General features: G+C 38.2%; 1 protein-coding gene across 1 annotated transcript in view; it reads right to left on the reverse strand.

Moving 5' to 3' along the window:
* The window catches only part of LOC122792799 (extracellular matrix organizing protein FRAS1-like), a 4,352,848-nt gene that overhangs the window by 757,743 nt on the left and 3,580,552 nt on the right, over nt 1-14,553 (reverse strand). Inside the window, exon 56 of the mRNA XM_044060368.1 lies at nt 9,994-10,141. Within this exon, the coding sequence (XP_043916303.1) occupies nt 9,994-10,141 (148 nt within the window). The remainder of the gene's footprint in view (nt 1-9,993; nt 10,142-14,553) is intronic.

A 14,553-nucleotide genomic window follows, 5' to 3' on the forward strand; every position in this document is an offset into this window, starting at 1 on the left:
CAACTTATTTTAGACTTGTTAGATTCAATTCAGTTACCCGAGAAAGTAGCTATTTGCAAATGCATAGCTCATATGAAACAACAGGATAGAATTTCAAAAGGTAATGTACGGGCTGATACAGCTGCAAAGCAGGCAGCCTCAGCTGAGTCAGGAATTACAACTCTCAGAGATTTTAGATTTAGAAATGTTAAAAACAATGCAGACACTTACTACAAATATTGAGAAACAAAAGTGGGTAAAACGAGGAGCAATCCTAGAGAAGGGACTGTACATCTCCAAGGAAAAGAAACCGATTTTGCCATCTAATTTGTTTAGATATGCAGCGTTGTTGAGCCATGGGCAGAGCCATGTCTCAACAGGGGGGATGGTACAGTTAGTGAATCGAGTGTTTACAACCTATGGGTTTACAAACTATACAAAAAATGTTTGTGCAGCATGCCATGTTTGTAACAAGCATCATGCAAAAGGGGCATTGAAGCCTAAGCGAGGGAATTTTCCTACACCACCATATCCGTTCCATACTATCTGTATGGGTTTCATAGAATTGAATAAATGTGAGAATAAGAAATATTGCCTTGTCATTATAGACATGTTTTCCAAATGGGTAGAAGCATTTCCGACCAAAAATCCAGATGCAGCTACTGTTGAAAAGGTCCTCGTTAAAGAAATTATACCTATATTTGGTATACCGGAAAAGATTTATAGTGATAACGGGACACATTTCGTGAACCAAACAATCCAGCAACTCAGTCGTTATTTTGGGATATCGTTAAAGAACCACTGTGCGTACCACCCTCAGTCTGCAGGGCTAGTAGAGAGGCACAATGGGGTATTAAAAAATAAACTTAGGAAGGTGATAGAAGAGACACAGAAAAATTGGGTGCACTGTTGAGTATGAGAACTGTTCCAAATGTAAAAGGATTAACTCCTTTTGAAACTTTGTTTGGGAGGGCATATTATACACCTCAGTGGAAACCTCTCATGCCTACAGAGCAGGAGGCTGACAGTTCACTTGCAGGATATATGAGGAGATTTTTGAATAACAAACTTTTGCAGTTAAATTCTGTTTCAGATAAAGAGCAATCGAAATTGGAAGCACCAGTAGCCCCAGGCACCTGGGTCTGGGTGAAGATTGTGAAACGGAAGAATTGGAGCTCTCCAAAGTGGGAAGGTCCATACCAGGTACTACTGTTGACACCCACTACAGTCAAGATTGCAGAACGAGCTTCCTGGATTCATTTGACGCACTGTAAACTGGTTAAAAACTTTGAACTGGACAAAAACTTTGTTACTGTTGCACAACAAGAACAAAATGGCCAGATACAGAGTGAGTAGAGACACTGAGCAACTTCAGAAAACTTGTATGATTGTTTTTATTGCAATATTGATCACACTGTTCTTTTTGCTGTGGCCGTACTTTTTTCCTGCCACAAAGGTTGAACTGATTAGACGTAATGAACCAAACATAGACTGGCATCCGAACTTTAACACTTATCAGGCAATTACACGTGTGTATGCAGAGACTTTCAATGTTTCGAACTGCTGAGTCTGTACGGCCATACCAACAGCATACAGGGGTTTATTAATGACTGCTATCCCCCTAGGGGTCAATGAGACCTGTGAAAATCTGTTTTTTGACACAGTCGCTATTAAAGCACAAGATAAGGTAGCACTGTATTTGCCTGTCACACAAAAAGGAATTGTATGTTTTTATAAAAATGACTCCATCCAAGTTGGATGGAGTAAATGTAATGTTACAGTACAGTATAAGTGTTATAGAAAACCAAATGATTTGAGTGGATCTTGTAGTACAGATTATGACTCATTTTTGAAATCTATGCATAAAACTCTTGACCAGGTACAGCATAATCCTGTACTTTTCAAACAGTTATCAGTGATAGACAGGAAAATGTTTCATGCAGGGCAGTCATTTCGTAACAAAGTAATGACAAAGGTAGAGGATTGTTATTTTGTATGTGGCAAAAAGGCATATAAATGGTTACCTGAGAATTGGTCTGGCAGTTGTTTTTTGGGATACCTGGTTCCGGCCATCCGACACACTGCAGTTTTGCCTCAGGGGAGTATTCGAAATACTCGAGACGTAACCAAAAAGACTGTTAAGAAACCTGAAAATCCAGTGGGACGAATCGAAGCAGGGTGGAAAGACCATCGTAATGTGGAAACCAAACTTGTGCACATGGACTTAAGTGATGCCATTATATCCTGGGCAGGTATATCACCCATGTATGGCGGAGTCAAATCAATATGGGAGCTGCGAAAACTGTCCAAACTTCTTGAAATAATGAGTAATGCAACTTTTTCTGCCCTTGAACTGATAACTGATGAACTGAATGCCATGAGAACTGTAGTGCTTCAAAACCGAATGGCTCTTGACTTCACCCTAGCGGCGAGAGGCGGAACTTGTGCTTTAATCAAAGAAGAGTGCTGTGCGTTCATTCCTGACCATCAGCATGAGATCAACGACCATCTCGAGGTGATTCAGCAAGTGTCGGCCATGACCAAACCAGGCCCAAACCCTTTGACAGAGTTTTTTCAGAATGCCTTCGGGGGGGGGGGGGCTCCATATTTATGAACATACTGATTGCTATTGGGGCAGGTTTACTCCTAATAGGAGTTTGTATTTGTTGCGGAATCCCCTGCATAAAAAAATGAATTAAAGAATTCATAGATATATCCGTATCTGAGACTATGTATCAAAGTACTGAATTTGAAGAGCTGCTAGAATGCGAGACACTTTCATAAAAGTTTAAACTGAATGACTTTCTTAACTGCAAATCCTAAATGGAAGAGGTTAGGAAAAGAAGCGAGCTGTTCATCCTTTTTTGAAAATAGAATAAAAAGTATTAACAGGAGGGAGATGTTAGAAAAATATGTATTAATGTGTGTATGCTTTATGCCAAATTAATAATCAAGTGTTTTTAATATGCTTTTCATTCTATTTTTCATGCACTGTGATTTATACAAATTAAGTTTCATATGAGACTGAAAATATGCTTTTCTAAAACTGCAGCATGCTTACTGAAACTTGCAAGTTGCCCTCTGACCTAGTAAATGCTAGCACAGCAATATTCTTGTTTATGCCTTGTGGAAATGTACTTGAGAAGCAGGTGTTTATCTGCTAGGTCAGAAGCATATGAATGAACAATATAAATGTAATGATTCTAGACAAACAGCCTTGTTCAGAGGATGGGAACCTCTGCAGCTGCAGTAGTTTAGAGATAAGGTAGACAAAGGATTATTAGAGAAATGAACTGCTAGCATTGTGCTTGATTTAGCCATAGTATTTTGAATGTAACATAACAAGTATCTAACTGAAAGTAACCAAGGCCATGTTGTTTTCCTCAGGAAGTTTCACATAAAAATTGTTTAAATTAGCATAAAATCATGGGAAAGATGGTTAGCAGATGATGATGAAAAGGTGGTAATCTGTTACGTCAGCATGGTAGGACAGGATTAATTTGATAACCTATAAAAATGAACGCATTTCCTGTTTCTGGTTAGACAAACTCTGTATTAGCACGTTTTTGTCTCCTTGCTGCAAGATTAAAGTGCCTTAACCTGAACCTACTGTGTTTTGATCATTTTTAAAGTACATTTTTTCCTTTAACAGACAATTATTTATGTTAACTGATATGTGTTAAAGGAAAATAAAAGGAGTCCTGCAAAGGGGTACTTATCTTTCCGATGATGACTTCTCTTTGATGTGGACCGACAGACACACTTGAACGCTGCTTCAGGATCTGAAGGCAAGAAAAGACTGAAGCCATGATACAGGCTGGCTTCCTTTATACCCAAATGTACTGATGTCAGTCAGGGCATCTGCCAGCCCGGGAGGTGGGCCAGCCAAGGGCTTTCACGGCAGGAAATCCCATAAGTCAAGACTGCAAGAATGAAACAGGAAGAACATCAAACTAAGGCTCAGGCTGGCAACCAGTGGACAAGAGACTAAGGAAGATGCAAAAGGAGAAGGTGGTTAGTATAGCTACACAGGAAATGGAGGCTAGGAGTTAGGGCAGAAGACAAAACATACAACAGAACAAAAAGAGGAATGGGGTGAAAGAGGAAGCACAGTATAAGCAGGAAAGTAGAAACACAGCAAAGGCACAAAACAAAAGGGAAATGGCAGAAAAGAAGGGTTTCTTTAGCTTAAGACCAGAAAGAAGGAATGGAGGAACCGACAAGGAGGATGCTAATAGGGAAACTGACATCCTACAGTAGGATAAAACACAGGGACCAGATGGTGTCATGAATCTGGAAAATGTAGTGATAGATCATCTGAAGCAGGTCTTCAACAGATCCATTACCACTGAAAGAAGTGCCTTAGAACTGAAAGAGTAGATGTGGTATCCTATGTATAACAGTGTGTGTGTGTGTGTGTGTGTGTGTGTGTGTGTGTGTGTGTGTGTGTGTGTGTGTGTGTGTGTGTGTGTGTGTGTGTGTTGTGGGAGGGGGGCAGCAAGAAAAATCTTGGGAACGGATGACTTTTTACTGGCAGGAAATTTTATATGGCAAGACTCCCAAGAGAAAGACTAGCTGCTTTCTTACAGAACTACCACTGATAAGGGCTCACAACCAGAAAGATCTGTCAGGCATACTCAATCCATTAATATGGCTGGGTTACATACATGACAGAAGAATACCGGTGAACGTCTGTTTGGGCTTCATTGACACTAATGACACTGCAATGTATATACCTTCCTGTACTTTAAAAAAATATTCATATGCAACCCATGTAACTGTTGATTTTAATCAAAACTGCTTATAAATGATGAAACTGATGTCAAGGATGCCTGAATAATGGAACTGCTGCTCATCAAGCTGACTGTAAATGATGAAATGATGCCTGTGCAATGGAGCTTTTCTCCCTGGGTCTCAGCTGAAACATGGTACTGTTCATTCATAGCTTCCTGGTGAATATCAGTCAATCAATCAATAAATAAATAAACTTTTATTTTATTTATTACTTGGCTGTTAACCAGAAAAGTGAATTGGTCCATCTCATACTATATTCAGACAAGAGGGTTGGGGGATGGGCATAATGGTTAAGGTATTTACCTCACAAACATAAAATACACGGTTTGACTTTCGCCTTTGAAGAGAAACTGAGCTTGAAATCCCTACAAGGACCACTAGCCTAGTATTTACCTATGAATCCAGGTCACAATACACACACACACACACACACTCACACATATATATATATATATATATATATATATATATATATATATATATATATATATATATATATATATATATATATATATATACATATATATATATATATATATATATATATATATATATATATATATATTTATGTGTGTGTGTGTGTCTGCATATATAAAACACACATGTTATATATTGTATATATAAATACATATTTATATATATATATATATATATATATATATATATATATATATATATATATATATATATATAAAAAGACATATATATATATATATATATATATATATATATATATATATATCAGACATCGTAAGGATGCACAAACAGTAACCAGGTAGATGTGACAGCATCATTCTGATCAGGAAGGATAGAGGCAAGATGAAATGTACAGGCAAACCCCTTGCTGGACCAGCAAAAATATTACCGTATTAAATGGAATGGGGTGTCAGTGAAGGAATCCACAAAGGTACTCAAAGAATCAGGACAAGTGGAGAAGTGGTAAGGAGGAGGTAGAATGTCAGAAGCAATTAAGAGATAGAACAGATAGGCTTAGCGTCTCCTTCTACTATTAAGGAACTGTAATGCAATGCCATGCAATTAATAATCCATAAGGGTTTCTATCTACATACATACATAAAAATATTTCAAGCACGGGCATAAATGCCATTCTAGCTTGCCAATATACCAAAACACTTGTTCCCATAACAAGTGTCCATGCTGTTCTTAAACATATCTAAACTAGTGCTTATTTTAATGTTATTTGGTAGTCTGTTCCATGCATCAGCTACTCTGTCAGAGAACCAATTGGTACACTTCTCATTCCTACAGAATCTCCTACATAGGCTGTCTGATGATTCTCTAGTACTTTGTGATAACCCCAAACATTCCCAGAGGTAGTTGTCCCTAAATGTCCTATATACCTGAATAAGATCTCCTCTTAAATATCTATAAGAGACACTGTACAAGTTCAGATATCTTAGTCTTTCATAATAACTTAAATCTTCACATCCATGGATGCCTTTGGTATATTTCCACTGTACTCTTTCCAGTTTACTCATGCTTGTCTTCTTATAGGGTTCCCATATTGTTATTCCATACTCAGGTTTGGGTCTAATGTAACTAACAAACAGTGACTTCATTATTTTTAATTTCCTAGACTTTATAAATCTATTTATACAACCTATAGTTCTATAAGTATCATTAACCAATTGGTTGATATGATTAGAAAAACTCATAGCTGAAAATACCCATGTACCCAGGTCCTTAAATAAGTCTACAGTTTCAATCACTGTGTGCTGTATTAAATATTCACCTTTCAGTTTATGTCTCCCCAATCTCATATGCTTAGTTTTTGATGTACTTATCAGGATATTATTCTCCTGTGCCCAAATGGTCAGTTTAGTCAAGTTATTTTGCAGACATGACTTATCTGTAACACTTGTAATCAGTTTACCTAATTTCAGGTCATCTGCGTATAAACTGTAGAACACCTCAGATAAAAAAGTTAGGTCTGAAAGATACAATCTAAACAAGTAAGGGCCTAGGATAGAGCCCTATCTGACACCCTGACTGTAACCAAGGATTTCACCTCTCCAGTTGCTGTATGATACTTGCCATGTCCTATTTGTAAGCCATGAAGCTATCCATCTTATCATGAGTACATCAATACCTAGCTGTAGTAATTTACTGATCAGTGTTTTGTGTATATCCCTATCAAATGCTGAAGTTAAGTCTATATAAATTACATCACAGCATAATTTTTCATTCATAGCTATTATACTGTTATAGAACATCATGTTACAGGTGGTAATAGATCTATTTTCAACATATGCATGCTGACATATGGTTGCTAGTCCTGACCTATCCATTTCTGACAATAACTTATCCAATATTACAGTCTCCATTAATTTTCCATAACATGAAAGTAGACTTAAGGGTCTATATGATTCTGGTTTGTCCTACTCCCCTTTCCCCTTAAAGACAGGTTTTAATAAGCGCATGTCTCCAATCTTGAGGAATCTTCCCATATTTATATGACCTAGTGAATAAAAGATATAATGGTAGTGTAAGTAATTGATGAAGTGTTCTCAGGTCATTGTTACTAATTCCGTCTCCTCCCTGCACTTTGTTTGGATCCAGTTTGCACAGTTATTTTTGATATAATCTAATTTGATTGCAGTATCTGGGGTTAACTGGATGTCACTAGGACAACTTATCACCCCTTTTGTGGAGCCAAACTGCTTTGCATAAGATTTTGTAAATACAACTATAATCTGTTGTGTCTGAGAATAAATTTAGGAATCTGCACACAGTTTGTCACCTTGTGTGTCTTTACTCCTTCCACATCTTATGTATCTATAAAAAGGTTTCCTATTATGCTCAATATCTTTATATACATTTTCTTCAAATTTGTTTTGATCTTGTCTCACACTATGCTTTGTTTGTCCAGCTTGTTTATTTCAGTTTTCAAAGTTGCAGTGCGACCTCTCTTCCATTTTTTATATTCTTTTGTCTCTAACCTTAATCAGTTATCTTGTTCTTATGGAAATATATCCCCCTGATGTTTTACGCCTAGATCCTGATGTTAAACATTTTTTTTACTTTTTGCACTCAATTTCTCTTTCAAAACTTTCCACATTCCATCTGCAGTTTTTCCACTGAACACCTCACTCCAGTTAGTTTTACATAGTGATGGTTTTGCTTCAATATAACCTGTAATTAACCTTCTGTGCATTGGTTTAGATTTGAGTTTGGAAGAATTACCTAGCGACAAATTAACCTGAATAACCCCATGATCACTGTACATCAATGGTGGTAAAACTTGACTTGAAGTTACAGTAACTTCTTTGGGAACACAAACAATATCTAGTATGTTCCGACCTCTGGTTGCTTTTGTTTACAATCTGAAGCAATTTTTGTTCCTGAATATACTCTGTGAATAATTTCCTTACTAACGTTGTTGAATCAATATCATTCCAGTCCGTTTCTGAAAAAGATAAGTCCCCAGGTAATATAATTTTTCCCTCATGTGTTTCATGTAAGAAATGTATGAATAACAATTATATGTTCCAGGGTTGTCTTTATTGCAACAGTTGCACAGTCTATAGTATTGGTATTATCATTGAACATGTAATAATCACAAGTCTCATAGCTATCTTTAATCTCTATCATAACACCTCCACCTGATTTTTTGTTAGAATGTCTGTTACAGTAAAAACATTTATACCCTGACAGAATTGATTTCCAGTCATTGTTCTTTAACCATGTTTCACAAACTATAACAACATCAATCTTGTGGGAACGTAGCAAATTTTCAAATAAAAACACTTTATTATTAATGCTCCTAGCATTAACAACCATCAGAGATGCATCAAATGTTGCTATCTGGGAAATGTAAAATTTTCGACCTGTCAAAAATCCTGCCTAGTGTTTATCATATACTGCATAATATCTGCTGCAAAAAATCTCTTCCCTGATATTGGAAAATGCCCACCATCCTAAAAGAAGGCTTGGATGCTGTACACATTTCCATTTCTTAAAACAGGGCATTTTTTCCATGTAGGTGTTTATCCAAAAAACCTTTTCATTCACAGTGAACTGACTATCCTTTCTACAGGTGATTTGAGAAAAATACATCCCAACACCACTGCAAGGTATAAAAGGGCTGTCAGAGAATCCTTGTGGGTGACATCATTTGTAGCAACAAGAATAAAAACAGATCAATACTTCCTTATATTAAGGCATTCCAAGGCTTGTTTCACATCTTCTACTTTTGCTCCTGGCAAACATAACACTACTCAATGTTCATTATCATCTCTGCAAATATAAGTATCAGTTCATCTAATAACTGTATCTCCAGTTACTAGAATATCTTTGCTGGCTATCTCTGAAGAATCTTCAGCTTCTAATACAATAATTTCTGCTCTATCAATTGTTATGAAGGATAGATCTTCATCACTATTAGTTTTATTAATCCTACCATTTTCATTGTGTATTAAATTATCATCCAGCTGGTGTTGTAAATCCACAGCTTGAGCCATGTAGTCATCATCTGTCTTTCTCTTCTTTTTTCTTACAGTAAGTGGTGCTGCAGTAGCGTTGTCGCCTCATAGTAAAGACGTTGTCCCGTTCGATTCTCAGCTAAAGCGTCCTCCATGTGGAGACATGCGTGAATGGGCATACCTTTGTTGAAGGTTATGCGTCAGGGCTGACAACTCGGTACGTAAAAATCTACTGCCAATCATTAGCGGACCGGAGTTCCACTGTGGCGACCTCTAACCAAGAAAAGCTGAAAGATACAACAATGTTCTTCAATTTTCTTGCCTCTTTTTCTACCTTCTCCATTGGAAAGGTGATGCCTTTTCTGTCTATCTGTATCTTAGTTTCTTCACCTTTCCTGATACTGTGGTTTCTTATTTAAAGTGATGATTAAGAAATCATTTAAGTTCATCTTAGCACACAAAAAACACCTATTAAGAATTTTCTAACATGAACACATTGTAAGTAGTAACCATGAGTGTATCTGTGTGCTCTGATATAAACTTGTTGGCTACTTTTCATCCACTTTTTAACTGACTTTTTTAAATGCTGCTGTTCCCAAATCAGCTCATATTAAAAAGTGTCTGTGTGTGATTCAAACTCTAAACCAAGAAAATATGATAATGATACAGTCAAATAGAAGCTGCAATGTTAAAACAATGTATTTCCTTACAATAAAAGAAAAAAGGTATCATCGACACACTAAATAATTGATTTTTTTATTTACATGAATTAGCATACCATCTTGGAATGTGTCGTTGATTATGACAGTGGCTTGGAAGGGTTCTGCAAGCTCTGCTCCTTGAGACGAACTCAAGAATATAACAAATGTCTCACTTCCCTCAACAACTGGAGTTTGAGTATCATCCAGGATTGTTAAAGTGCAGACCTGTAAAGGGCAATAGATAATTAAAGAAAAAATACTGTTTGTGACACACATAATTCACATACGTTGTCCAAGACAAACTGACTCAAGCTCAAAAACTTTTCTAAATTTTTTATTTGTTGAGCATACAGCAACCCATGACAAAAAGTGGAAATAATGGGGTAATAAATGCAGCAACAATCCCAAACCTTGGATATAAGCATGTCATCAGTCTACTAAAATCTGAATATTTTACATTCCCTGATAAAAGGGGTTACAAGCAAACCTGGAAATAAAGCATTTTTAAAAAACTGCACCTTTTGTCCCTAACAGTTCTAGGACATAGGCTTCAATCATTATTTATCATCACCACCTGCATGCAGTTTACATGTTTTTTCTGTGTTTGCATGGGGTTTCTCTGGGTAGTCTGGTTTCATCCCAATTTTCCAAACCCTGCTGGACATAAAGTATAATCATCCTAAAACTAGAGAACTTGGCCTTGCACTTCAAAAGATTCTAAGATGAATCCATATATCGAATTAGCAAAGAAAAAAGTACAGAGTGCGATTAAAGTTAGCAAAGGCACAGGAATTTTCCGTATGTATAATTTTAGACAACCTTCCAAAGACACGTGTATGGAGCGTTTCTCCCCAGGCCTCCTCTGAAAATGGGCTCTGTCTCTGCTGGAATTTCCTGGTACACAACTGTTAACTAAACTAACTAAACTACACAACTGCATCATGAAGGCAAGCAGCTCGCAACATCAAACTGCTAGGTTTCTATCTATGGATACAAGCCACATGGTATAAGATTTTAAACAACCAGATGAACTCCCATACTGTCACCTGTGGGAATCTTTCCACCTTCATTTTACGAGCTACCAGAAACAAGCTGAAGGAACTATCTTACTGCAGTGGTAAGGCACTAAAATACCATAGTCATATGGTATCCAAAAAAGAAGTTATGTACTCGCCATAACTTTCCATCTGTGCTGTCCATTTTCAGTCTTCCTCAACCTGTGGGTTTAGATCCGACCCTCGGATCTGACTCGACCATTGCAATAGCTCATGGCAACCAAAAAGTTCTCATGCTCCTCCCTTACCCATAAAACACCCTTCCCAAGTTACCTCAGATCTTGCTTCCTGATATAGAAATTTCTACAAATATATGAAAAACCTAAGGTATAGAAGATTACAAATATAAATAGTGAGACTATCTCTGGAACTCAGAAGAGGGAAGTGACACTATAGGCCTACTCACTCTTTTAGGTATCTGAAGGTAGGGGGTTCGAGGGTGGGTTGTTGAGTAAGAATGAAAATGAACAGAGATGGAATATTATAGTGAGTACAAAACTTCTTTCAATGTTCATTCTATTCTCTACTTGTGGGACAGAGTCCCTAGCTACCCTAGATCCTGGGTGGACTCCAGGAAGGATGTTCCTTAGCACCCTTGAACCAAATGATGCTCATCCCCTGGAAACTACGTCCAACTTGTAATGATTAATAAAGGTATGGGGGGTTGGTAGCCCAAGTTGCGGCTGCACATATGTCATCCATGGATGTTCTATTTGAAATGCTAATGAAGTTGCTAAGTTGAATGGGCTAGCAATGGTTTTGGTAAAGTAATACCCTGTTTACTGTAAATGAATGAAATACAATGTGTGATTCATCTAGCCAATGTTACTTTGATTACCGGTTTGCCCAATCTTTTTTCTGAAAAGTAAACTAACAGCTGATCAGATTTCCTGATACTTTTCGTGCTACGAAGGTAAAAATGCAATTGTCTGTGAACATCTAATAAATGTAGCAGGTATTTGCCTTTATTGGAAAATTTAGGAAAAAAATAGTGTCTGATACTATTTTAGGTAGAATGGATGGGTTAGTACTTTATATAACCCTGTCTTTAAGAAAGATCAAAAATGGTGGTTGTGATGAAAAGGCTTGCATCTCTGAAATTCTTCTTGCAGAGGTTAGAGCTACTTAAAATATAGTTTTCCAAGAAAGGAATTTGAGATCACATTTAGCTGCTTGTTCAAAAGGAGGTTATATGACTGCTTGCAGCAATAAATTCAGGTCCCAATGGAGAGTAGGGCCTTTATAAGGGGCTTCAGTAACAGAGTTTTTTTCAGAAAGGCTTTACAGAGCGTGTGGGAAGCAAATGGACAATCTTGAAACCCAACATGAAAATTGGAAATTACAGCTAACTGCACCTTGACTGTTGAAGAAGATGCTGCTTCATTAAATAGTTGGTCTAAAAAAATCAAGGACACTATGGATCAGAGCTGAGAAGGGATCCAGATAATTTTGTAGTGTCCAGAAGACAAATCTCCTCCATTTACTGGAGTATAGTTTACGTGTAGATGGCTTATGAGAGGATAAAAGTATGTGACTGACTGGAGAACAGAGCTTAGGTTGTCTGGCTATCAGTGGAATTGGAGAAGCCAGCAGTTAGCCTGAGGTTTGGATGAATCATATCTGTTGGGTGAGACAGGAGGTCTAGGGTTGGATCCAGAATCCATGGTTGTTGAAGTAAGTGAGGCCAAAGGAAGAGGAACCAAATTTGTTGAGGCCAATAAAGTGCAATGAGGACTACTTTGCTCTTCAACCTGCTTGCTTTCTGCAGAAATTTGGGATTAAGGCAGTTACAGGAAAGGCATAAAGGAGACTGGGAGGTAAAGTGTGAAGAAGAGCATCCCTCAGTGATTCCCCTCATGGGGGTTCATGGCAAAACAGATGTTGCATTTGTTGTTTAGGGGAGAGGTGAAAAGATTGCAGCAAGGCTGGCCCCACTTGCAGAATATCCTTTCAGCCACTATCTGATTGAGGGGTCCTTCACGAGGCATAAGAATGCATCTGCTCAGTTTGTCTGTTGTCACACTGGACTTCCCAGGAATGTGCATTTCTATTACAAAGCAGTTGGATGAAACTGCTCACTGCCACACTCTGAGCACTTCTTGACACAAGCGGTAGATTCAGACTAATGACATGCTGTCTATTTGAAATGCAGTCATCTCATTCACCAAGGGGAGAGCATTCTGTAAAGCCTTCAATGCTAGAAGCACTGCTCTCATCTCTAGGACACTGATATTCAAGTTGGCCTATTCAGTCGACCAAGTGCCTTGGACTATGTTCCCCAGAAAATGCCCCCCACCCCTAACTGGGAAGCATCATGGTAATCACAGCCATGGACTGAAGGGGAATAAATGGACAGCCTTGTTGAATCTGTTCAGATTGAATCCACCATGAGAGGTCTCCCTTGCATAGGTTGGTGATTCTTATCTGGGTTGACACTGGTTGGTGGAGAATGGACCATTGTGTTAAAAGTAGCCACTTCAAGATTCTCATTTGAAACCTGGCCAGTGGAACTAGAGTTACTGCCACCATCATGGACCCTAGACCCTGAAAATCCAGTCATGTGGAGACTTCCATACTGCAGATTATTTTCCCTGACTTGTGATATGATAGTTGCTACTCTTGAAGGGGAAAGATGCTGTTGTTTGTCTTGTGTTGAAAATTGCACCTATGAATTCCAAACACTGTGTGGGCTCTAGAAGGGATTTAATTTACTTTATAATTATCCCCATACTGGAACACATCTGAAGGACATTGTATTTAGCCTGTAGTAGTTGATGCCAGGTCAGAGTGCATATGAGCCAGTCATCCAAATATGGCAACACCAGGAATCCTTGCAGTCTCAAGTGAGTTGTGTCTACTGCCATGCACTTTGTGAACATTCTTGGGGCTGTAGTGAGACCAAAGGGCAGAGCTCTGAACTCATAATGAATGGCTTCCAGCTGGAAGTGTAGGTACCTTCTGGATCACCTGCCCATATTTATGTAGTAGTACACATCCTGATGCTCTTTTGCAAGAAGGGAAGAATGGCCTGTACCGTGACTATCTGGAACATGCTGAGAACAGATTTGCTTAGTTTGCTGAGATCCAAAATTGGTCTCCAGTCCCCAGTCTTTTTTGGTACTAAAAAAGAACCTCCAGCATTTTAACAAAAAACACCTTGAGTAAGTTCCAGATTCTCACTTGCCTGAAAGGCCCTCTTGGAAGACTTTTCTAGCAGCTTTTGTACCCGAATCGCTGCATGTTCTCTTTGACAGGGTGGAACACTGGGGATGTTTTTGTACTGGGGAAGTGGAAGACAGAAGGGTATAATGTATCCTCTTGAAATGATCCTCTGCATCCATGTATCTGATGTTACTGAAAGCCAGGCTCTCTGGTGCAAGGACAGTTGACCCATGATTACTTCAAGAATAAGACCACTGGGCCTCCTTTCAGAAGCGCTGAAAGGGTCTCCCAAAGAAAGTATCTCTGGATCCTTGATTTTGTTGCCTCCTCTGCCACAAGGGCGTTGTTTACCATTCAAGTTCCCCCCCTCTGTCTCTAGGGGAATTATCTCCACATGTGTCTTGAAAAGGCCCTGGAGAC

Source organism: Protopterus annectens, chromosome 2.part0 (genome assembly GCF_019279795.1).
Source record: "Protopterus annectens isolate FY-2018-M chromosome 2.part0, PAN1.0, whole genome shotgun sequence".
NCBI lineage: Eukaryota > Metazoa > Chordata > Ceratodontiformes > Protopteridae > Protopterus > Protopterus annectens.